Raw genomic sequence first — 23,513 nt, 5'->3', positions numbered from 1 at the left:
TTCTATAGAAAGGGGAGTCTCAGTCCCAGATGAAGGTATGAAGGGAAACATCAAATGGAATGGAGAAGACAGAGAAGAAGCTTCATCTGGGGCAGGAAGAGCTGTCCCTGGGTAGAGAGACTGAGGAGCATCTGTGGAGGGAAGGAGCCAGATACTAGAGAGGAGAACCTTGCACAACCTTCCACGGAGGTGCTTGGCAAAAATTCCATTCACAGCAGCAGAGTCCCAGGTGTTCATGGAGCCTGTAGACAAAGGCAATCGATGTCTCAGCTAGGATCTCAAGGGACAGATGGCAGAAAAGCAGCTGGTGCATCCTTATAAGAGCCAGAAACACAGAAGGGCCCTCAGAATGGCATATTGAATGTTCAGCCACCCTGGGGAGGTACAGACCAGAGTCCAAAGTAGACTGTCTCAGTGAACATGAAGATGTTTCTCCTATTATCTGAGTATGTGAGGCTAAGTGTGCATGTGCCATAGCTGTTGAATGAATGAGAGGCAATCAGAGTAAACTCCCATTTTTATTAAGCATTTGCACTAATCTAGTTAGGCAGACAGCCTCTTGATTTGATTGGGAAGGGAGAGATTTACTGCCTGGAGACAAGAAGACAGGGTATCGCATGTGTCCCTGTGGGTTGCTAGTCCATGTTCCAAGACCAGAGGTGGAGGTCAAGTTGCTTTTTTTTTGGTATTTAACATTCTTGTCAGTCTAAGGACAGATTCATGGTGTAGCTTCCTCCCAGATCAAATGCTCCTTTCTCACTTCTGAGCCTCTTGTGCTTTGCTGAAGCTATTGACTAACCCAGAGGTCAGAAAGGCATGGAAACCCAGGCTTCCCACCTCAGCTTTTAAATTAAAATCTACAAAGGCAATTTCAAGATGAGAAAAGATATAAAATCATACCAATATGTAAAAATATAAGACAAAGAAGATGCTACCATTAAAAAAAAAATCCTGTCAGTGTGGAGGAAGGCAGCCTCCATGTGGAAAGCCAACCCTCCTTATCCTGCTTACCAAACAGAAAGTGCAACTGCATGGTTTAAGCCAGAGGAGGGAACAATGGAAGAATCATTTTTGTAGAAAGGCCCTAGGAACTTAGCAACCATTTGAGAAATCAGGTTTGAAAATAAAGGATCCTATAAGACGGATCATAAAGCCTTCATGAGCATGTGCTCACTGTGGGTGCTACTTTCCTTTGTACTATGTCTTTCAAGCTGAGACAGAATGCCACTTCTGATTAGACTATAGCAGGACCTAAGCCAGCTGAGCTACCTGTGGGAAGGCCTGCCAGGCTACGGAAATGGAAGCCCACACAGTTACCATTTGCTGTGATCAGGATTCGGGCCAATTCGGCATGAGGCATCTGTTCGTCACAGTCAGTGTCCACTCTAATTGGCAGTGATCTCAAACCTCACCACCTAAGGGCAGCCACAGAAAACCCAATTTCTCAAAGTACAGCCAGACCTCAAAGGAAGCAGATCCCGGCAGGCAGTTTCCCTACTCTCCCTGATGTTACCTCCACAGACAGAGCAGAGATGCCGGTGGGCGGTTCCGTACCAGCGACAGATAAAACGACGAAATGCAACAGATAAACCATAAAAGCCAACAATGGACAAAGCCGGCTTGAAAATAGTCTTTGTGATGAAGGAGGCATATTGTTTTATGAAAGAGAGAAGAAAGACTTGAAGATGGAGCAGAGAAAGGTTTGGCAGGCATTCACTGTAGATGAGAAGCTCGTTGCTCGAACAGGACTATTTTTAGAGATGCTCCTGGGCTGCCAACAAAGATGGAAGATTGCTAGGCTCCACTGCAGGTCAAAAGTCTAAACTGAGGGGGAGAAAGAGTGAGGCTGCATTTTAACTAGTTCTGGAGTGACTTGTTTTGTTTTGATCTAATTTTTTTAGATAGGAGCTCACATTAAAGCCCAAGCTAGCCTGGACTGCATGTCAACCTTACTGCCTCAGCCTCCCGAGTGTTGTGATCACAAGCATGACCCAGTACCCTCAGATCCTCTAGACATTACTAAAATAAATGCTTTGGGGGAGAGGACAGAAGATGATGTGCCCAGTCTTGATCCTATGAGCATGGGGATGTGAAAACAAAGCTTGCAAGTGGTCTTAAGATCAGAACTGGAGGTACAGATTGGAGTGAGCACAAATTTCCTGACAGTAGCAGCTAGTGACAGCAAGAAGGACAAGTTATGTGTTTCTATAGTCAGTATCTAAATATGATCGTATTTTGAAAGTGCTATCACTGGCAGGATTCTGGAGGGAAGAGAGCCCCATTCTTCACCATGAGAGCAGCTTCCAGTACAAACCGTGGAGTGTTTAAGGTGTGGGCATACATCAAGGTTGGGCCAATGTTCCAGTTTTGATCAGGACTTTAAAGATTGTGGATGCAGACAACAGAAAAGTGACAGCAGTGAACACTATAGCATTGACGTTCCCATGGGAATGCCCTACCCAGCCTCTTCCTTGGGTAAGAACCTGACTTCTGCAGTGCGCCATTTGCCAAGTCAGTTTCGTCATTCCTATCTGAATCTATCACCTATTTACCTATTTTTGATGAATTCTTTTCTGCTTAAGTTTATATTACTTGTAGGACCAAAACAGACCTGTGATAAAAATTTTACACATAGTCAAGAGAAAGAACTGCATAGACATGAGACAGGGAGAGCACACTCAGAAACAAAAGCCCAAAGGCTTGCCACTGATGATGATTCATGAGAGCACAATACCGTAGAAATTAAGAAGGATCACACCGGGGAAAAAGAATGCTCTGGGGTTGAACATTTCCTTTATGTCCTCCCAGGTTTCACAGATCATTTTTCAAATATGTAGAGCCTAGATTTCAATGTTTATATGGGTGTATATATTTATATGTATATGTGGGTGTAGGTCATGAAACAAAAAAAGGGGACTGTGGGAAAGAAAAAGACATCCCCAGTAGGGTGGGGAAAAGAAAATAGAAGAGTGGATTAGGATGCATGTGGCATGAAGGCAGAAGGGGAGCTTGGGAGGAAGAGAAAGACCAGCAGGAGGCAGGGAGGAGATGGGAGGAGGGAGGGGATGGGAGGAGGGAGGAGAATCAATAAAAATAAGTGTGAAAGTGAAATGAAATGAAACCATTACTTGGTATGCCAATTAAAAAAATTATCATTAGTGTGTCTGTGTATAATGTGTGAATGCAGGTATTTGGGTAACTCTGTGTGTGTGTGTATGTGTGTGTGTGTGTGTGTGTGTGTGTGTGTGTGTGTGTGTACATGTGTAGGTTAGAGGCAAATTTTGTGGAGTCGGTTCTCTTCTTCTTCTACCTTTCTGTCGGTTCTGGGGATTGAACTCAGTCAGGTCATCAGGTTTGCATGAGAAGCACTTCATAGAACCACCTAGCCGACCCTTGTGTGCTAACTATCTTTCCCTCAGTAGACCATGCTGCAGAGAAAAAGACTATTTCCAAGTGCTTCCAAGGAGCTCACCCAAGGGCATCAACAGTAGATTCTTCAGCAATGTGTGAGGAAGACAGCGAAGAGCAGGAATCATGATCCCTGAAGAGGTGAGAGAATGCAACATTGGTTTCCATGGACCTCCTGATACCAGTGTCTGTGTGGTTCACCCACCTCTCTCAGAAGTGCCTAGAACCCAGGTCCCCACCACGGCCTCTTCATGGTCGGGAAGTTTCTCTGCTTACTCCGTCAAAAGAGTCACGTATGTGTCCCTCTCCTCCCCACCAAACGAACTTTTTAATTGTCTTTACACTTTAAGAAAAAACATGGGAGCTTTGTTTTCAAGGAGCAGTTTGCCCTGCAAAAACAAACAAACAAACAAACAAAAACTGAAGCTAAAGTACACTGAGGCTTGAACACGTACCCAAACTAGGACAGAGGAGGAAATGAAACCATATATACGAATCTCTCCAGAAACTTTGGATTATCTCTTTCCTTCCAATTTTTGCATGATTAATGATAACAACCAAAGATCGCCTTTCATTGGTGTTGCTCCACAACCTCAGCACCTGGCATCATGCCTTGCACATAGAATGCACTGAATACACAGGACAAAACGTCTTCAAGGAGAAAGCAAGCTAACAATATAAACAGGTTGATGGAAAAATCCCAAGAAATCAACAAAGGTTTAATCCATTAGCGAGTTAGGGAGGTCATATTGAGAACTATGAGATTCTCCTTCCATTTCAGACACCATGAATAAGACAGTTGACAGTTACATAAGAAGAGCACCCTCTTCCAGGTCACGAGAGCATGGGAAGCTGGAGAATGACTATTCAGCCCTCCCACTCTTGGCTTCCCACAGTGTTTTTAGGGCAATGAATCGGTTCCTGGTCAGCTAGTGTGTGTGCTCATAATGAGCAAGCAGATAACATGTCCTAGATCTCCATGCCAGGAGGAGCCTGGTCCTGTACAGCACTCTGGATTTGGTACCAGGTGCATTAATGACACAGAACATTAGGCTGTCCCTAGATGGGAAGAAGAGGAAAGCAAATATATATATTTAATGACCAGAAGAGACTGAAACATGATCAATAACACTTACCCATTTTCTCACACATTTTACAGTGTCCTTGCAAATCAACAAGGCTGTAGACCAGTTCAAATAGGCACAGCACAAGTGAGGTCTGTTCCAGGTTGAGACAAAGGCAAGGTGCTGGTTTCTCACATTGGCAAGGCTGAGGAGAGAGATGGGCCTTCCCAATGATAGAGCAATAAGGGGGCCAGAAGTGACAAGGTCCACTATAGAAAGCAGAATGCCCTGCTGGTCAGTGATAGATGAGTACTATAAGTAACAAATGAGCCTTGTTGTTTCAAGACTGAGTGGTTGCATATTTTCCCTATCTTGAGTATGGAAGTTGTTTCCAAAGTTGTTTTCTAAACTGTCAACTTCCAAAAACAGTTAAGAATCACAACTCTGCAGCTTCCTTTAAGTGGGGCCTCTGGTAGGTCTACCATGCTTCAGTGGACAGCCCCACACCCGTGAGTATATGGGCACCACAAATTGCACTTGGGCTATTTCACAAAAAGAAAAAAAATGAAGTTGGGAGGGGGCTGAGCAATGAGTGTGGATCTGGGAGTACTTAGGGAAGATTAAGTATGCTTGTATGAAATTCTCAAAGAATTAACAACAATACTTTTTAAAAACAAATCTCTATGATATAGTACTGAATGTTCATGTTCCAGATGATTCAGGGGACAGCTGAAACATGAGTCCCTAAGGCTTCAGTCGACCAGAAGGATGCTAATTCTGACACTTTGAGAAAACTGAAACTGAAAGTGGATATTTTAACTCTAAAGTTCTTGCAAGGAATAACTTTACTTGCTCTTAGCTCTCATGGAGATAAGTCACAGAACTCCATCATCTATGAGAGAAAAAAGTCTAACTACTGACTGTCATTTATTTTAAGAATGAGAAAATCTTCAAAGGCAACTTGCACCTGTCCTGCATTTTCTCTGATTATTAAAATGTGGAACACCAAGTAGACCACAAGATCAATTCTACCCATGTTTTATTTACTTTTTGGTACTTATGAGCCCCATGACTTCCAAATAATCTAGGCAACCCTATCTTCAAAAATAAAAGTTATACATTTATGAAAAGGTACTCAATTGTGAAGTAAACATTTGTCCTTGACTTGTTAGTGTGAGAGATACTGTGAGCAAGACAGAGGCCATTGCACCCTGGTAGAGCAAGAGATCTTGGCTACAGCTGGAAGTCACACTAAGGCATTTCCTGTAGCAACTGACACTGAGGTCAAGACAAGTTAATAGAAAAAATGAATTTAGTATTGAGAACAAGAATTTTGGCCAGGCGATGGTGGCGCATGCCTTTAATCCCAGCACTTGGGAGGCAGAGGCAGGAGGATCTCTGTGAGTTGGAGGCCAGCCTGGGCTGCAGGAGAATTCCAGGAAAGGTGCAAAGCTTCACAGCGAAACCCTATCTCGAAAAACCAAAAAAAAAAAAAAAAAAAAAAGAATTTTGCTAGATGGAGAATATATTGAGAGACAATATTCCTATGTAGGAAGAAGACATGCAATACAGTGAGATTTGAAAAAGGATAGAGATGGTCATCCTTTGTAAGCTAATTAGAATTGTTAAAAGTGGAGAATGTGAGAGGTTGGAGATACGGCTCAGTGGTTAAGATCATTGGCTGCTCTACATGGTAACTCATAAAATTCCAGTTCCCTGGTATCTAATGCCCTCTTTCTAGCCTATGTGGACACCATGCATGCTCAAAGTACACATACATACATGTAAACAAAACACCCATGCACATAAAATAAAATACTTTTTGAAAAATTTAAGTGAGGAATGTGAGATTGGGGGTCAGGGGTTCTTGTGAATTCAGCTTGTAAAGAACCAAGTTTGTCAATATAAGGAGTTGTAACTTTATTCTTTAAACAGAGGAAAGCTAACTGAAATTTATAGAATAGTCTTCCAGCCAATATTGGGGAAAACTATATCAGAAGTCCCCTACCATTTTAAATATTTATTTTAAAAATGTCAGATAATGCCTTTCAGCCATTGGGCCATGGTCATTACAAGACAATCATCCCCAGGAAGGGGAAAATGAAGGAGGTGAGCTTCATAATGTTTCCAAAATTTAGTGTCTGGAAGAATTTGACAGATTCTAGGGCAGAGGTTGGTATCGCTGAGTTTGGGCACATAGAATTTAGAATTCAAGAAGATTTAGTATCTAGAATTCATGGTACAGTGCTGTAAAGGAATGTCTACACAGAAAGAGAGAACTGACGGAGAGGTGGGTGCAGACAGGTGCGGAGAGCATACCCAGGAATTCTCAGCAGGGCAGGGCATCTCAGGCCTTCATTGTACATGGTATTCATGTATATGCTTGTGTGTGTGTGTGTGTGTGTGTGTGTGTGTGTGTGTGTGTGTGTGTATGCAAACTACAGTGGCCAAGAAAAGAAACAATGGAAAAGAAAAGATAAAATGACAAGTGATGGTCACCTGAAGTCAAGAATAATTTGGATTCCACCAACCAGAGAAGATGTACTGTACCATGCATGGACATCACGTAGACTACTCATCAGGATGCTATCTCCATAACAGGTAAAAATTACCTCATACTTGAAGCATCTTTAGTTTTACCAAATGAAACTTAAAAATCAGCCTAAACACAATAAAAGTATTTTCCAGTAACAAAACTCCCCTCTCTCTCTCTCTCTCTCTCTCTCTCTCTCTCTCTCACACACACACACACACACACACACACACACACACACACACACACCACTGTATTGAACAAAGCAAAATTCCTGATGTCCAACATCTCATAAAGTATTTCCAGGCAAACAAAGAAGCAGAGACTTTTGATTGAAGTACACCCAAAAGAAATAATATTGTTAGAATCATATAGCTTTACTATATAGAAGATGGAACACAAGCTTCTATAGATTAAAAATGATGAATGAGATTACAAATAACCAGACACAACTAACTACAGATGTTGAAGAAGAAAATATTGAAAAACATAAAACTTATAAAATAGAAGTTCTCCAAAATGAAACACATAGAGATAGAAGGCCTGAAAATCAAACATGAAACATCAGTGAGACAATTTCAGAAGATTTATATAAGTAAAATTAGAGTCCTTGAAGAAGAAAAGAGGGGAGAGGTGATATAAACATTTGAAGAAAGAATAGCTGGCAACATCTTCCAATCTGATGAGAATTATAAGGTTACAAGGTCAAGGTACTAATAAACTCCAGGAGGTAAATAAAAAAAGGCCACAATAAGACACATTGTAATCAAACCACTTAAAACTAGTGAAAGGAGAAAAAAATCTGAACACAGACTATAGACGAAGAATGCAAGGACAGGCCAACAAAGGGAAGAATGGTCGGTTTTCTTTAGGAGCAACATAGAGAGAGACAGGAGTCTGATATTTTACAAGAAGCCAAGGGGCAAAGTGTCTGCTGATTTACAGCTATGCTGACAAAGCAAAGCTAGAGAGAGCCATCACAGTACTTTCACTGACAGAAATTTTTCCTTTTATGTGGAAAATTGTGCTTTATAGAAATCTGGATCCACCTACAAGACTATTGAGCACTGAAAATTCTAAACATGTGAAAAGAAAAATATAACCCTGATGTTTCTCATTCTGGAAATATTTTATAAAATAATAGATGGTTGAAAGCCAAACTAATAACAATGCTCTATGAAGATTGTGACAGATGCAGAAAGTGTATTCCAGCAACAGCTCAGAGGTCTAGGGCAGTAGGGTGCTGTGGGATAATGCTTTTGTACACTGGTTTAATAAAACGCTGATTGGCCAGTAGCCAGGCAGGAAGTATAGGCGGGATAGGCAAACAAGGAGAATTCTGGGAAGAGGAAGGCTGAGTCAGGAGACACCAGCCCACTGTCCAGGGAGCAGCATGTAATGGCACACAGGTAAAGCCATGGAATACGTGGCAACATATAGATTAACAGAAATGGGCTAAGTTTAAGTCTAAGACCTAGTCAACAGTTAGCTTGAGCTAATGGCTGAGCAGTTTTAATTAATATAAACCTCTGTATGCTTACTTGGGTCCAAGCAGCTGCAGGACTAGTGAGTGAGAGAGATTTGTCCTGCCCGTAGGCCAGGTGGGACACAGGAAAACTTCAGCTACAGTAGGACACATAGGTCTATCCTGCTGTGACGTACATGCCACTGGGAGGTGCTTAGGTTTAATAAAGGTGCATACTGTTGTGGATTGTGATAAGTTAAACAAATGCCCTGTAAATCCTAACAAGAGTGTAATTAATAAAGCAGACAATGGTATTTCAATTATTCCAAAAAGAGGATTACTGAATACCTCTAACATATCTGACTGTGAAATATTAGAAACTGCAATTTGTGCCACAAATTTAATCATTCTTTCTCTCAACTAAGAAGACCATATTCTTCTTCAGTCATGAATCCATTCAACAAAGAAATAACACTATGATCCATACACTATGACAGACATGTGACACACACACACAGGTATGTGTTGGTGAAACGAAGCAGTAATTTTTAGAGACATGAAACCTAAACTACTATAAAATAGATAAACAAAAAGACAAGTACATCTTGTGAAGTGTTATAATAGTAACAAAGAGAAAATATTAGACAGCAGTTGCTACCTAGATAATCCAGCCAAAGAAGTCCTTATTGCAGGGTAATAGTTCAGCTAAGACTTGAACATGAATAAGCATGCCAGCAGAACAAGCAGCTTTCTCTTCAGCAAGGAAGGTTGTGTGTGAAGACCTCAAGACAAAATCTTTGATGGTTTGAATACATGAACATTAGAACTCAGAGATGACAGAGCAGAGCTAAGCTTCAGGAGGCCAGACAGCATCACAGGGAAAAGTTTCCATCTTCCTCTTAGCACAGGGAACTGATTAAATGACATACAGAGGGGAATGACACATTCGACCTAATTCAGAGCTCGCGATTCTTTCTCGCAAGGCTGTGAAGAATGGATTCTGGTGGAATGGCAGGAGAAGTTAGACTGTGATAACAGTGTGTTCACATGCTGTGGGGGAGACAGAATCGAAAGGGACTCAGCCGGTTGGGTGACATAAAGGAGTGGGGAATCAGAAGTTTGAGAACTATCGTTGATGTTCAACACATCAACAGAGAAGGTAAAGAATTAGCTGGGAAAAGGGCTCAAACCTGTCATTATGAAGACGTTGCCATGAGTTGGGGTTCAAGACCAGCCTAGGCTACAGAGTGAACCCCCATCTCAAAAGTCCAAAAATAAGCTCACAGTCAGTATTCTAGTTATTGCCCAGCCCACTACTCTCTTGAAGAAATATCCCTAATAATCCCAAATAAACAAACAAACAAATCCCTCCAGGACTTAGAGCAGTACCTGGAGAGGTTCAGATTAGAAACTCGAAAGATGGGTCACACTAGTTGCTGGCTCATGCCTTGCCATCCCAGTATTTATGAGGCTAAGGCAAGGCAATCACGACTTCAAGGCTGACTTGGGTCGTAGCATGGGACCTATTTTAAAAATAAAATGAAAACTCAGATAAATAAACCAGAAATATGTATTTCATATTCATTTACTTCCAGATATGGCTTTACCCCTTCTGCATATTCTCTTTTCCCACCACAAGATCTGCTCTGAATGACCCCATGAATAAACTCCAGAGTGTCCGGGCAAAACCCCACCCAAGATTGCAGTTAAAAACATTTTCTGCAGCTCAGCTGGAAAGACAGACAACCAGAGCACTTTGCAAAATGAAGACCGGGTCTAGCAGCCTATCCAGTTCTAGTACTTCCTGCCAACAGACTGAAGGACGGACAGGTTTGGCAGGCTGAATGATTTCCCAGGTAATCAATCTAATCTGCTATTGTTTGACTTCTGTGCCTCACCAAGTGCAAGCCTCTCATTTCGCCATCATTCCCCATTGCAAAGGAAGTTACTCCCAACTTCTAACCCACATTAATGATCTTGTCCTTGATCAATATCAAGCAAAGTATACATTGAAAGACATAGTCTGGGCATTGTCAGTTGGAAAGGTCTAGAAGAGTTAGCATAACACTAGTAGGCTAAAAGTTTGTCACTGAAAAAGGCCAAAGGAGCCTATTAACTGTGACACGACCATACCTTCATTTTCTCTCCCCCAGTCCTGGAGGATACCTGAGCCACAAGGTACTAGGAAGACATCAAATATACTAGGAACTCATGTCTAGAGAATACCAGCAGAACCAGAGTGGGATGTGCTCTCTGGAAAGGGCTGCCTCTTCCATGGCATTGAGGTCTCACAAAACATGCCCCGGTGGGAGACCACTAACCCTGGCCTGGAGAAATTCTCTGCAGCTACCAGCAGAGATGACAGCCCCAGCATGTCAAAGAAGGAACAAAGACTAGCTCAGGGGCACTTCTTGCTCCTCAATGGCTGCCCCACTAACTTCAGAGCGCATGGCCACAGTTCTGTGACCCCTCCTTGCGGGTGCATTCTGGCTTTACATCCACCAGCCAGGCAGACCATTCTCCCAAATGAACAAATGCATCATGGGCTTGAGAATAAGAAACAGGGTGGTCGAGATCAGTAACAACTGGGAGACTGTGAGTGGGACGCCCAAAAGGAAAAAAAACAAACAAAACAAAACAGAAGCTTTATTGCAAATTTGCCTTTTTAAATAAAAAATGTAGTGGCTGGAGAGATGGCTCAGTGGTTAAGAGCACTGGCTACTTTTGCAAAGGACCTGGGTTTGATTCCCAGGACCCACATGGAAGCTCATATCCCTAGGGGATCCAACACTGTCTTCTGGCCTCCATGGGCACTGCATGAACATGGGACTCAGACACATGCAGACTGTTGATACATGCAGACACTGATATGCAGTAAATAAATGAATAAGTAAAAAAAAAAAGTAATTTAAAAGTAAATACATTTTAAAATGTAGACATTAAGTTAAAATATTTATTTGTAGAGCCATTACATTATCACACTGCCATTGTAAAGTCTGAGAACTCTGCAATGATAAATGACTGTGCTTTTCATGGTGCCTTTCCAACGAGAACCACCTGAAATTACACAGAGCGTAATTATAATTGTGACAAACTTAATCCACCACAAAACAAAGACTAAGAGAGGAAATGCACCAACTTGTTAATGACTAATACTATTGTTTCAACAGAAATGATATATTTTCCATGTCAAAATGTTACATATTTAAAATTATTTTCCTAATAAATTCCCACTGTAAGACATATTCTTTGTTTTACTTTCTTTTCTTTTCTTTTCTTTTTTTTTTTATTATGTATACAGTGTTCTGCCTGCACGCATCCCTGCAAGCCAGAAGAGGGCACCAGATCTCATTACAGATGGTTGTGAGCCACCATGTAGTTGCTGGGAATTGAACTCAGGACCTCTGGAAGAGCAGCCAGTGCTCTTAACCTCTGAGCCATCTCCCCAGCCCTCTTGTTTTACTTTCAACTGAATGAAATATAAACATCTCTGATTGGCTGTCTACAACTCTGTTAAGAAAATTAATATGATTTAAATCTCCATCTAGAAATGATTGTCCATGGGGCCAGTGAGATGGCTAAGCAGGTAAAGGCGCTTACCACACAAGCCTAGCAACAGCAGTTTGTTGTGAGGCTAGAATTAACTCCATACCATCGTCCTCTTACCTCCACACAGCACATGGCGTGCAAGCTACACACACAAAGTAACAAATTGGGCCAGCAAATAACTCAGTTGGAAGAGGCACTTGTCACCAAACCTGATGGCTTGAAATCAGACCTGAGGACATACATGGTAGAAGGATAGGGCCAACTCCCTTCTGCAGGTTGTCCTCCGACGTCATCTATGAGTGAGCTGTGGTACTCCACACCCACACAAGCATGGACGGACACACACACACACACACACACACAGAAAGAGAGAGAGAGGGGGGGGGGGCAAATCTTTTAAAAATTAGTAATAATAGATTACTTTAAAATTGTCAACAAATTTAGCAATTTTACTACCTATGAAATAGTGTTTAATTTGATTTTATGAATTAAACTGACACAGGCCTAAAATATCTGAACTTTTGGCCAGAAATGAGGATTGGGTTTTTTTTCTACTTTTTATTCAGAGATAGTTAGACTCACATGTGGTCATCAGAAACAATAACTTGATTCCATACTCCCTTCTTCATCCAGCTTCCATGGACACATCGTGCCTAGCTCCAGTGAAATCACAAGAAACCCACGGTACTTACCTAGGTCTCACTAGTTCATTCTACATTCGTGTGTGAATTTAGTTCTCTGAAACTGTATTCCCTGTACAGACCTGTGGAACTTCCATGGCAGTCAAGAGTCAGGCGGCTCCATCACGGTGGAGCCTAAGCCGTGGCTGTCTTTCCTGTCCTACAGCCTGACTCCTGGCATTGGTGGCCAATGGATCCAATGAACAGTTAATATTCTGCCATGTGCAAATCAGTCTACCAAGCACAGTGATTGATAGTAAACAGTATAACCTGTCGCTTGGGAGTTCAGGAAGGAACCTGACTGACTGGGTTCTGATCTTTATTGGCCACCGTGACTTCGGGAAAGTATTTAAGCTCATCACAACACAGTACGTTCTTCAACAACATGGAGCTAATAATAGAACTGTGAAAAATGTAAGAGTGAGTTGACTTTTTTTAAGCAAGTGGAAATATCTGACATTTAACAAATAGATGGATGTTATCATCTAAGAGCTCAACCCTGTGGAGGGTGGGCAAAATTCTAACTAGGTCAGCCTGTGTTAAATAATGCTATGTAAATATAAACACAGAATAATTCAAGGACAGTACAAAGGAATAAACGCCAGCTGAGTCAGGCTCCACGGAAAACAGAATATTTGTGCGGGGCTTTGAAGTAGAAGTAAGGCTTTGACTGAAATAGAAGGGAAGGAAGGATGTTCCGGGCTGATAACTGCCTTTTCTGTGTCCTGAGGACTAAGGGGGCATAGGCCATTCTAAAGTCTGAAATGCGACAACAATGGCTCTCGGGTGACTGGAGGGGCAGAGGGAGCTGAGCCCTGGTGAAGGTTGGAACAAGGCTTTGGAGACAGCACTTGCCTGACTTGCAAACAGCACTGTAATCGGCACCCCAGCTTCGCAATCCTGGAGAAACCTAGAGAACAGGAGAAAGTGCCTCCGAAATGGACCCACTTTCTAAATTAAAAACCCCAGACAGTGGAGATCAGTTACAAACAAAAGCAGCTGCATGTCATACACAGTCCGTGTTCCTATCACAAGCATCCAATCTGGAGCATTCTAGGCAAAGGAATGAAGATTTACTGTGTAGATTCACACACCCCGATCTGATCTGGCCCTGCCAGGGCAGTTCCCCCAGGTGTCCCCAATCCCTTTCATCAGCTGCTCAAACCATCCGGTGCGTGCTCGGTTCCCAAAGGAAGCCTCTAGCTGCAGACTGGGTGCTTCATCCTTTCTCTCCCCGCGACCGCAGTGGTAGCTTTGGGTCACCTGGCTATCTGCCTTCTTCCGGCTCTGAAGTGGTGATCTCTAACCCTGGGCCTGCCCTCAGCCTTTCTCAGTTTTCCTGCCTCTCTCCAAAGAGCTTCCCCGCCCCTCATCCCCCCCACCCCCGGGGAGGGGCGGGCCTTGGCCTCCCATGTTTGCTGAGACTCTGGTTTCACTCTCCAAGGCCTGTGGAGGCCTCCAGCTGTCCTTCACAGCTTCTTCCTGCTTCTCTGGTCTCAGGTCTCCCACTGACCTTGGGTGTGGCACAAAGAACAACAACTGCTTTGAAAAACATGATGTGCCATCAATCATTTGTGGTCCTCATTAGATAAAAAGAAAGGGGATGGACAAAGAGGGCTTATTTCACTTGATACCACAGTTATATGGTTAGCTCTGCCCAGACTGGGGTGGGCGACATTTTCCGTTTTCTCTTTCATGGTTATATCCATGAGAAAAGGAAAAAGACATTGTAAAACGGCCCTTGCTTGGTGGATGGTAGTGATGGTTTATGGTTTGGCTCTGAAAACTAAGAAGCCAAATAATAAAAACTTGCCTTTCCTCCAAACAGAGTGGAGTATATCAAATAGTCAGAAATTATGAAGATGACATGTAGCCAAGCACGACTTGAAAATAAACACCCACAAGAAGCCCTAAAACAACTTCTTGCTGTCTCCACTGTAATAGAGATGTCTTTCTTGTCTGGGAAGGGTGTTAACTGCCATGACATAATCCCCTTCACTTCAGTTAAGGGCTTAGTAAGGAGTAGGGCTTAATGGTCCATATTATCAACACTGTACCTTCCCAACAAGGAGGTCATGCTGTACATCCTACACAAAATCCACTCTTAGCCATCAAGTACAAGCCATTCTTTACGGAAATAAAGAGAACATTGAACTGTGTCATTTAGAGGGAAAGAAATCACAGTAAGCCCAGATGAGCAAGAGAAAAGAAAAGAAAGATGAAATTTTTCTAGTCGTATATCCCAACCCCAGCAAATCCAATTATACGTTTGGAAAAATAGCAAACTTTTTGTAATCCCCCAAGTCCCTACCCCAAACCTTTTATATAATTCGGCCTTGTATCATTCATAGTTAGGCATACAATGACAGTGTTTTTCTTACCTTCACCCTGGTGGGGGACGGACGGCCTGTGAGGAAAAGACAGAAACAGAAGCCAGGGCGCAGGAGGGTAACATTTTTTTTTTTTTTAAATGTGATAGTTTAATCTATTTAAGAATTTGTGTCCTGCTTCTCACTGCAGGGAGACACACCAACACAGGAAGAAAGGTCATTTCCTGTCCCATTATGGGCCTCCATCCCCTACAGCCTCCACATCCGTTGCCCAGAAGTGTGTTTTTATTTTGCTCTGCAGTTCTGAGAAACAACCCCAGGGCCTTGAACATGCTGAGCACCGAACCACTGAGCTGTACCCCTACCCCTTTCCAGGGAAGGTTTTAATTGACTTTTCTTTCCAAAAGTCTGAGTGTCTCAAATTATGAAGCACAGTAAATCCCTCAAGAGTCTTGTTAAAGTACTCTGTTTGGGGTCACTCCTTGGATCTAGTAATAATTAAGATTTCAGGGGATTGGACCTGCAGCACATTTTAAACAAACTCCTTAAGAAATCCTGGTTTATGTCTGAGTTTCAGAATAATTTTTAAAACATCAGATCAAAGTGCTCTGGACACCTGGGTGTGGGGCATAGACAGCCGGCCTCTGAAAGGCTCTTTATCTCAAGGTAGAGGGCTTGCTTGCTATCTGGATGTTTAGGCAGGCCCTAATTTGGTAAGTCACACAGCTCACAGCACAGTGGTCAGACTTCTACGAAGAGTCTCTCCAAGAGAGACTCTGTTGCTCAGGGTTCCCTAATCTGCCCCCTACTCAACGGATAGTGACCGTGCGGTATTGGCATGACCCATTCCACTGAACTAATGTTTTAATCTATGTCTTCCAAAAAGCTTCTGTGGGCAAGGCAATCATTTTCCCCACAGTCCCTGGCACACAGTCATTGTCGTTTAAGTGTATACTCAAGCAAACCACGGTGTTCCAGCTACAATCAGGTCACTACCAAATAGTCCCAGTTTTGCCTATAGAGAGCCGCTTCACGGCTCCCATTCCTTCCTAGAATGCTGCAGATTTTCTAGCATAGAAACTGGGTATTGTGTCTAAAATTCTCCTGGAACAGGGTGTCAGTTTTATGGGGGTGTAGGAGTGAATGGCAGAGGCTTGAAGTTCTGATTATATTACTATGAAGTTAGTTTGCATTTTAATCTTATTTAATTCATCAGCGTGCGTGCATGTGTGTGTGTGTGTGTGTGTGTGTGTGTGTGTGTGTGTGTGTACTCATGTGCACCACCCCAGGACTTATGGAGGTCAAAGGACAACTCTCAGGAGTTGGTTCTCTCCTTCCACCCTTCACTGGGGGCTGAACTCAGATGATCAGGTTTGTGAAACAAGTGCGTGTACCCACTGAGCCATCTTCCTGGCCCTTACTTTTATGTTTCAGAAGGAGCTAAGAGTCCCACAGCCTCTCGGAGGGAGTCCACAGGTGGGTAGAGGAAGCGTCTCAAAGATGATTTTAAAACACAAGAAAATGTCCCAGTGGCAGATTGTTTAATACAGCAGGAAACCGCCGGGTGTCCAGGAGCTCTGAAATGCTAAATCGGAACACCTGAGCTCTGGTCAGGAGGCGCTCTTCCTCCCCCAGCTCCCAGCAGCTGGTTCAATCTGGCCAGCACTTACATTCCTCATCCCCTCCCACTTCCGTGGTAGAAGTAAGAAGCAATAAGAACTTTATAATTTTGTTATTTTTTCCCTAAGGGAAATAAGAAACATTCCGTGAATCAGGAGTGTTCCTTTCTTTCTTAGATTAGAAAACTGATATTAAATGAGTAAGCCTAATAAGAAAACCTGGACTAGCTTGAACCTCGTCTATACCTGCAAAGTTGGGGGTGGGGGGAGGGGGCGGCGCAAGAATAGTAAGGCCTGAGGTGCTTTTAGCTCCGATCCTGCCATTTGCTCCTGGATCTGGATGTTCAAGTCACTTCGGACTTTGAGACACAAAAATCCTTGAAGCAGACAGGAGATTGGGCAGCCTCATATTCGGGGACTCTCTTCATGAGTGGTTGCAGAGGTCTCCTTACACAAGGGTCAAGACGTAACCACAATCATGTCCATACAATGTGTGCTGAGCCTGGGAACCTCACCTTCAAAGACAACCCATCCGCTCTGCGATCCTGCTGCTGCCCAGTTCCTGCCCCGGCTTTAGGGAGGTGACCGGCATCTGGCCCCCTTGGGGCTGCATAAAGGCGCTCAGGAAGCTGCAGGATGGATCTCCCAGCCCCCCACTACCCCAGGTGTGCTGCGCCTCGCCCTGGGGGTGGGGTTGGGGGCGCAGGTTCCTGCTGCGCTCGCCCTGGCCTGTGCAGACTCCACACACCTGGCCACCCCACGGACTTCATTAAGGCTGTGCCTGTGGCATCAGGGCGGGCTGAGAAGTGGGAGTCCGGGCCATGGAACCCACCGAGAAGCTCTGCAGGAAAACGCGGGGTGAGCACGCATCGGGGTCGACCTTGGTGAGGGGCTTGCTGAGCCCTCTGCCAACCTTAAGAGGCTGCTTAGGTCTGTGGGTGGTAGTGGGAAAGGGAGGCGACCTCACCACATCCTTCTATTTAGGGATCATCCCTGACGTGCTGGAGATGGACCTGGTCTTAAGTCTCCAACACTGCTCTAATCTAGGTTCTGAGGCCCTTCACCTTTCTCAGTACAGTACATTAGTCCAACAAGGTTCAGGTTGTTGAGTGTCCACTCTGTACCATGTTTATTAGTGTGCGACAAGCCCCCCTAAACTGTTGTAAAGCTTATTTTGTCCCAGTGTCCCTTGGTCCACCTTAATCCTCTCACCCCCGGGATGTACCCCCTCTCCCCTTCTCTGAAGTGGTTCCATTGTGTATTTAGAGTCAGCTGGAAGAGGCTTCTGAGCCAGCACTGGCCCCCTAGCTTTATATATTGTGAGAAAGCTGTTTGTTAAGAGGCGACATCAGAAGCTTTAGTCAGCATTCACTCACACATTTTCTGGTTTCTTTAGAAATGACAGCAACTCCCTGAAGTGAAATTTCTTTTGTTATGAATATATGCAGAAAAGAGGGCAAGTGTTTGGGATCCTGGGAAAAGTTCCAGGTGGTGGCCCAGGGTTAGTCAGCCTGCTCTCCTGTACCCCAACCCTGTGTGACCTTGGGTCGATCATTCCGCAAGCTTATCCCCATTTCTTCACCTGGGGGGGGTGGGGAATGCCTGTCTCGTGGGGACCCAGTGGGTACTGTGCTCTTGATAACACCCATGGCAAGCCCCATCTGTAAGGGGACTCAGAGTTGGGGTAGGGGAGTTTGAGTTTTACCACTGTGTGAAGGGGTTTTCCTTCTGGATGGGCGCTTTTCCTCACCTGTAGAACCCTTGGACTGGGTGGAAGGGGGGAGGGGAAGGAGCCAGAGCACGTGGATTGAGGAGGTGGGAGGGAGGAGGGAAGATAAAGGCACCTTTCCTGTGATCCCCTCTGATGTCCTTGTGCCTATTCTGTGGAGACCCAGGGAGCCTGATTTGTCTCCTCAGCAGGGCACAGAGCCTAGCTTCCTGGGGCAAGGGGGCTAGTCTGAGGAAAGCCAGAAAAATTGGCCTGTTCTTTCTCTTCCCATTCACCCCTCCCCCAACAGCTGTTTATTAGATCAAACCTGGTGCCTGTCCCCTGAACTTGCACCTCTGATGTCTGGGGGAAAAAAAAAAAAATTAAGAAAATGTGTACCCAGTTTTCCACTGTTCTCACATTAAGACCCCTCAGGGTTGCAATATTTGTTTACGTTTTCGAAAGCAAATCCCCCTGTGGGTTGCGACCCCTTGGGGGATTGAATGACCCTTTCACAGGGGTCCCAGTCGCCTGAGACGAATTGGAAAGCACAGGTACTTATGATTCATAACAGTAGCAAAATTACAGTTATGAAGTAGCAATGAAAATAATTTTATGGTTGGGGGTCACAACTGTATTAAAAGGTTGCAGCATTAGAAAGGTTGAGAACCTATCTAATCCATCCTCCTGACTGTCCAGTTAGGAAGGTATGCCAGGCATTCAGGCCTCATTTGGTAGACAGGCAAAGGGAAGCTTAGGTTCTAACCACAGATCAGCTGCAGGGAGGAAGGGGCTCTACCCCCCTGGTACCAGGGGCTGCTGCTCTCCACAGGCCAGGAAGCTGGTGGCAAGCCCAAGACTCCTGGGCTGGAGTCAGAGGGACCACCGAAGGCTCCTGGTTCACTTACTGAAGATGACCAAGGCAAGCAGGCCTCATTTCCCAGGGCTGGCTCGGGAAAGAGACCACTGTCAAAGACCTCTGCAGAGTTAATGGGTGCTGACGCCTGCAGAGCGGGCCCCTACCAAGACCCAGCACCAGCTGCTTGTAGTCCCCAAGCCCAGGAAGAAGTTTCTTCTCTAGAGACAGAGGTGAAGACAGTGAAGCCATCCATTTCTGCAGTCCCTGGTAAGCACGGGAAGCCTAACCCCGTGGGTTTGGCGTTAATGTCATCTTGAAGATGTGCTGCACACAAACCTATGCTTTCTGAACCAGGCCTAGCCCGCAGTCTCCTCAATACATTGGCCAAGAACAGTCAAGAGGACGACCTGAAGAAGGAGTCCCTAGAAGTGACCTGTCAATTTCGGAAAAAGACTCGAACCCTGTACCGTTCAGGTTAGTTCCGAAAGGCAGAGAAAACTGTAGATCAGTGCAAAGAGTGTGGCCCCAGGAGATGTTGGGGGTAGGGCTAGTCACTTTGTCCTACATGTTTCTCTTCATCTGTGGCAGTGCCAGCACCTTTGACCCTGAAAGGGAAGGCCAGGCAAGCTGTCTTGTTAGACCAGGATAGAAGAATCAGAAATGCATATATCACACTGTGCATGAGAGGGGGCATACTCTTGCTTTGGCACCAATGGTCGTATCTGCTATGGGTGCCCGGTGGGCATCTCCTTTTCTTCTCTCCTGCTGTGGTGTCTGGCCTCCCCCATAAGTGTCTCCTTTCTGCAGACCAGCTGGAGGAGCTGGAACGCCTGTTCCAGGAAGACCACTATCCAGACAGTGACAAGCGCCGGGAGATTGCCCAGATGGTGGGGGTCACCTCCCAACGCATCATGGTAAAGGGGGCTGGCTAATTGATCAGTAGGGTGATATGGAAGCTGCTGACGGTCAGAACTCTCTGGGAGACGGCATGTGCTCCGTCTCAGCTGGGGTAGAGACCAAAGTCAGTCTCAGATGCAGGGGTGTCCCAGCTGTTCCATGGGCCACAGCTTTAACCAATTAGAGAGGAAAGGAGATGCCACAGATCTTTTTGTAGTTCCAAGTGATGAAGTAGCTGAAACCCAGTAAAGTGTCCTTCACAGTGACACCCAGGACTTTGTCTCTGCCAGCATCCTCAAGTCCGGGTCCCCTTCCTCCATTCGTAGGTGTGGTTTCAGAACCGTAGGGCAAAGTGGCGAAAAGTGGAGAAACTGAGCGAGAAGGAAAGTCGGGATGGCCCTGCAGCCCCCAGTGAGGACAGCAGTCAAAGCAAGTGAGAACGGATCCTGGTCCTGGGTTGTCCACACGGGAGTCCTGGGGGGCCTTAAAGGAGAATGTTGGAAACTGGGCATGAGAGTGCTTGAGGGTGTTGACTAACCCTTCAAGGGATTTGGGCTGGGCTGGAGTCAAGGAGTTGCTGGTGCCTTTAAGTGGCCCTTTCCTTGCACTGAACCTGAGTTCTAAATCCAGTGGTCATGGAAGCCACAGTCTTCCTTCACTCTGGCTGCAGGTCTGCACCTGAGCTCCCAGCTCCCATGCCGACAGACCTAGAACCTGGCCCTGTTCCTCCAGAGCACATTTTGGATGCCTTTCCAGGTGAGCTACCACCTTCAGAAAGTGTGTAGGCAGGGCGGGGATGAAAAAGGACAGTCGGAACAGGAAGTCCTTGCTCCATAGAGGTTAGCGGTGGGGACAGCTCTCCGGGCTTCTGTGCCAGGGATCCCCAGGCATTGCACCGTCTGCCGTTCAGCAGTGCCCTAGCTGCCTCCCAGTCCCCACCTTCTTATGCTGAGATCCCCTGTTTGCCATATTTTCCTAGAGCCCCCCATGCTGCTGACTTCTGACCAGACTCTGACCCCCTCTCAGCAAAGTGAGGGTGCTCAGAGGGTAGCAGAGACCTCACCACTCTTAAGCCCCCCACCTCTTCGAAGGACCAACCTTCCTCTTCCTCTTGGTCCTATGCAAACTCCTCAAGTGATGCCCCCACTAAGGGACGTTCCTGGAAGTGACAGCATTCACAAGGACAGCCCCTGTGGGTCCTGGGGCCCCAGGTATGGAACCGAAGTTCAGATGTAACTTGGAGAGAGGAGGACAGTGGGGAGAGGAAAGGGGCTGAGTGGGTTAAAGTGGCTTATGTGAGAGGGAGTAGAAAGATGGGTGAGTTTAGGGTAGGAATGATCCAGTATTTGTAGCAATAGAAGAGAAACAAGGGGAAAGAGTGAGCAGAGGGTCGGGGGTGAGGGGAGATGAGACAGAAGTGATGTCCAAGGGTTGATGTTGCCACAGAGATGGAGAAAAAGGGGTTAAGAGGGAATGGCTTTTTTTTTAAAAAAAAAAACTGGGAACAAGGTCACTGTTCTACCTCACTAAATGCTCCTCTGTCCTCCACAGCATCTCCTCATCACCCTCAAATTTGGAAGACCTGGGGCCTCAGTATTATCAAGCAAGCAGCCAGTTGGGTTCATTCCAGTTCCCCCAGGCTCCACAGACCCCTCTTTTCCCACCATTTCAGTCCCAGTTTCCTTATCTGCCCCCCTTCCCTTTCCCCATCCCAAGCTTTCTCCCACCGGAAGACTCTCTTTTTTCTTTTCCTTTTGGCCTCAGTGGGGACACATCACAGGATTATTGCCCAGGGCCTCCACCTGGTCAGCTATTGCTACAGCCACATGCTGCATACATGGGTGAGTTGGGGCTGGAAAGGAAGGTCCCCACTCCCTTTTGTTTGAATGTTTGAATGTGAGAAGGATAGAGTGCCTCCTTATCTGGAAGGCAGAATGAGGCAGGTCATGGGTGGCGAGCAGAGCTCTTACTTGCCCCTGCTTTGAGCTATTCTGAAACTTTTGTGGACCTGACATCAGAGTACTAGATTCATAGTGCTGAAGGGTGTGGTGACCATTAGAAATAATGAACAAAAGAACTTGGTACAGAATTGGTAGCAAATATTATGCCTAACTACCTAGACTTCTGAAACCCCAAGGCCCTCCATCACATGAATGAGAGGGTTCTATGGTGGGGAATGAAAGAGATGTCCAGGTGGTTCCAGGTCTCCTTGGTGCTTATATGGGCCAGCCCTTGGCCTTGACCCATGCTCTACTAAATCACAGGACCTGGAGTCCAGGGGCCTGTCTGATCCTGAGGGAGAGGCTGGTATTAATGTTTCACTCAGACAGCTCTAGGGATCTGAGCCGTGGTCCTGAGGAAGGAGAAAGAGACTCACACAATTTAGTAGTGTTCAATGCTCTTCTTAGTCCTGTCCAATAATTCCCATGTTCTTTGACTCCACAGGTCCAGGACCCTGGAGTGGCCATTGTTTGCCAGAACCTCCCTTCCCTGGTCCACTCTGCCCACAGACTCTGGGGCACCCCCTGGGGGTAGAGGGCTACTTTCCAGACCTGCTTCCAGCTCCATGTGCTCAGACTATGAGCAAGCAGCCTTCATTAGGACTCAATGGGCTTCCTGAAGGCACTAGACCAGAGACAGGGTCCTCACTAAGCAAAATGCCAGAGGAGCAGACTGCCTCTTCCCTTGAGCAGCCCGCACCAGAGGAGCCGAGAGACAAAACTAAGCATAGCCATGCCACTGGGACGAAAGAGTAAAGAGAAGGTCCTTGTCGGGGGCTGCGGGGGAGAACAGGGTTGAAAGATTTGAAAGGCTATGACCTCGCCTGGGATGGGAGTCCAAGGTCTTCCCAACATGGGCTTTAAGAAGGAAGGGAGCTGGCATCATTTTCCTTTTACCCCTTAGGAGTTCTGAAGAGAATTGGGCCATGCTACTTGTAAATGTTACACCAGTTTCTCTGGTTTTGGTTGCTTCCTAGACATTGAGTTGGTGTCCATTGTATGCAATAAAACAGTAACTATTGGGTGTTTTTCTGGGAATGAAGAGCTGTGTTTCTGACTACTTGTCTGGGTTTGTTAGATGTAACCCTCAAGGGAGGTCCCCACTGGGTATCACCATATGGAGCCTGGCATTTTCATGGGCCCATTTCTCCACCAAAAGAGGATTTGGGCACCTTATGTTTTTCTTTTAGCTCTGCCACTAGCATAGTCTATTCCCAAACCCAGGACTGGAAGTGAGTCTGGACCCCTCTCTCAAATTTGGGCCAGGTAGGAATATTATCATAAGAGAAATGTGGGTGGCATGGAAGCTATTGGATGTGACATGAAGCTCTATGCATCTGTTACTGTGAATCCTAACTTATTTTTCCTAAAGTTATTTTCTGGTGAAGGGTAGGAATAATA

General features: G+C 45.3%; 1 protein-coding gene across 1 annotated transcript; it reads left to right on the top strand.

Moving 5' to 3' along the window:
- The first annotated feature begins 17,469 nt into the window (after positions 1-17,469).
- Nobox (NOBOX oogenesis homeobox) lies at positions 17,470-22,868 on the top strand. The gene is made up of 9 exons (XM_059256614.1): positions 17,470-17,506; positions 19,189-19,505; positions 19,605-19,689; positions 20,023-20,129; positions 20,439-20,545; positions 20,783-20,868; positions 21,092-21,323; positions 21,664-21,953; positions 22,558-22,868. The coding sequence occupies exons 1-9, from the start codon at positions 17,470-17,472 to the stop codon at positions 22,866-22,868; spliced, it is 1,572 nt and encodes a 523-aa protein (XP_059112597.1).
- The last annotated feature ends 645 nt before the right edge of the window (positions 22,869-23,513 follow it).

This window comes from Peromyscus eremicus, chromosome 3 (genome assembly GCF_949786415.1).
Source record: "Peromyscus eremicus chromosome 3, PerEre_H2_v1, whole genome shotgun sequence".
Classification (NCBI taxonomy): Eukaryota; Metazoa; Chordata; class Mammalia; order Rodentia; family Cricetidae; genus Peromyscus; species Peromyscus eremicus.
This window is presented reverse-complemented; position numbering and strand designations above follow the sequence as displayed.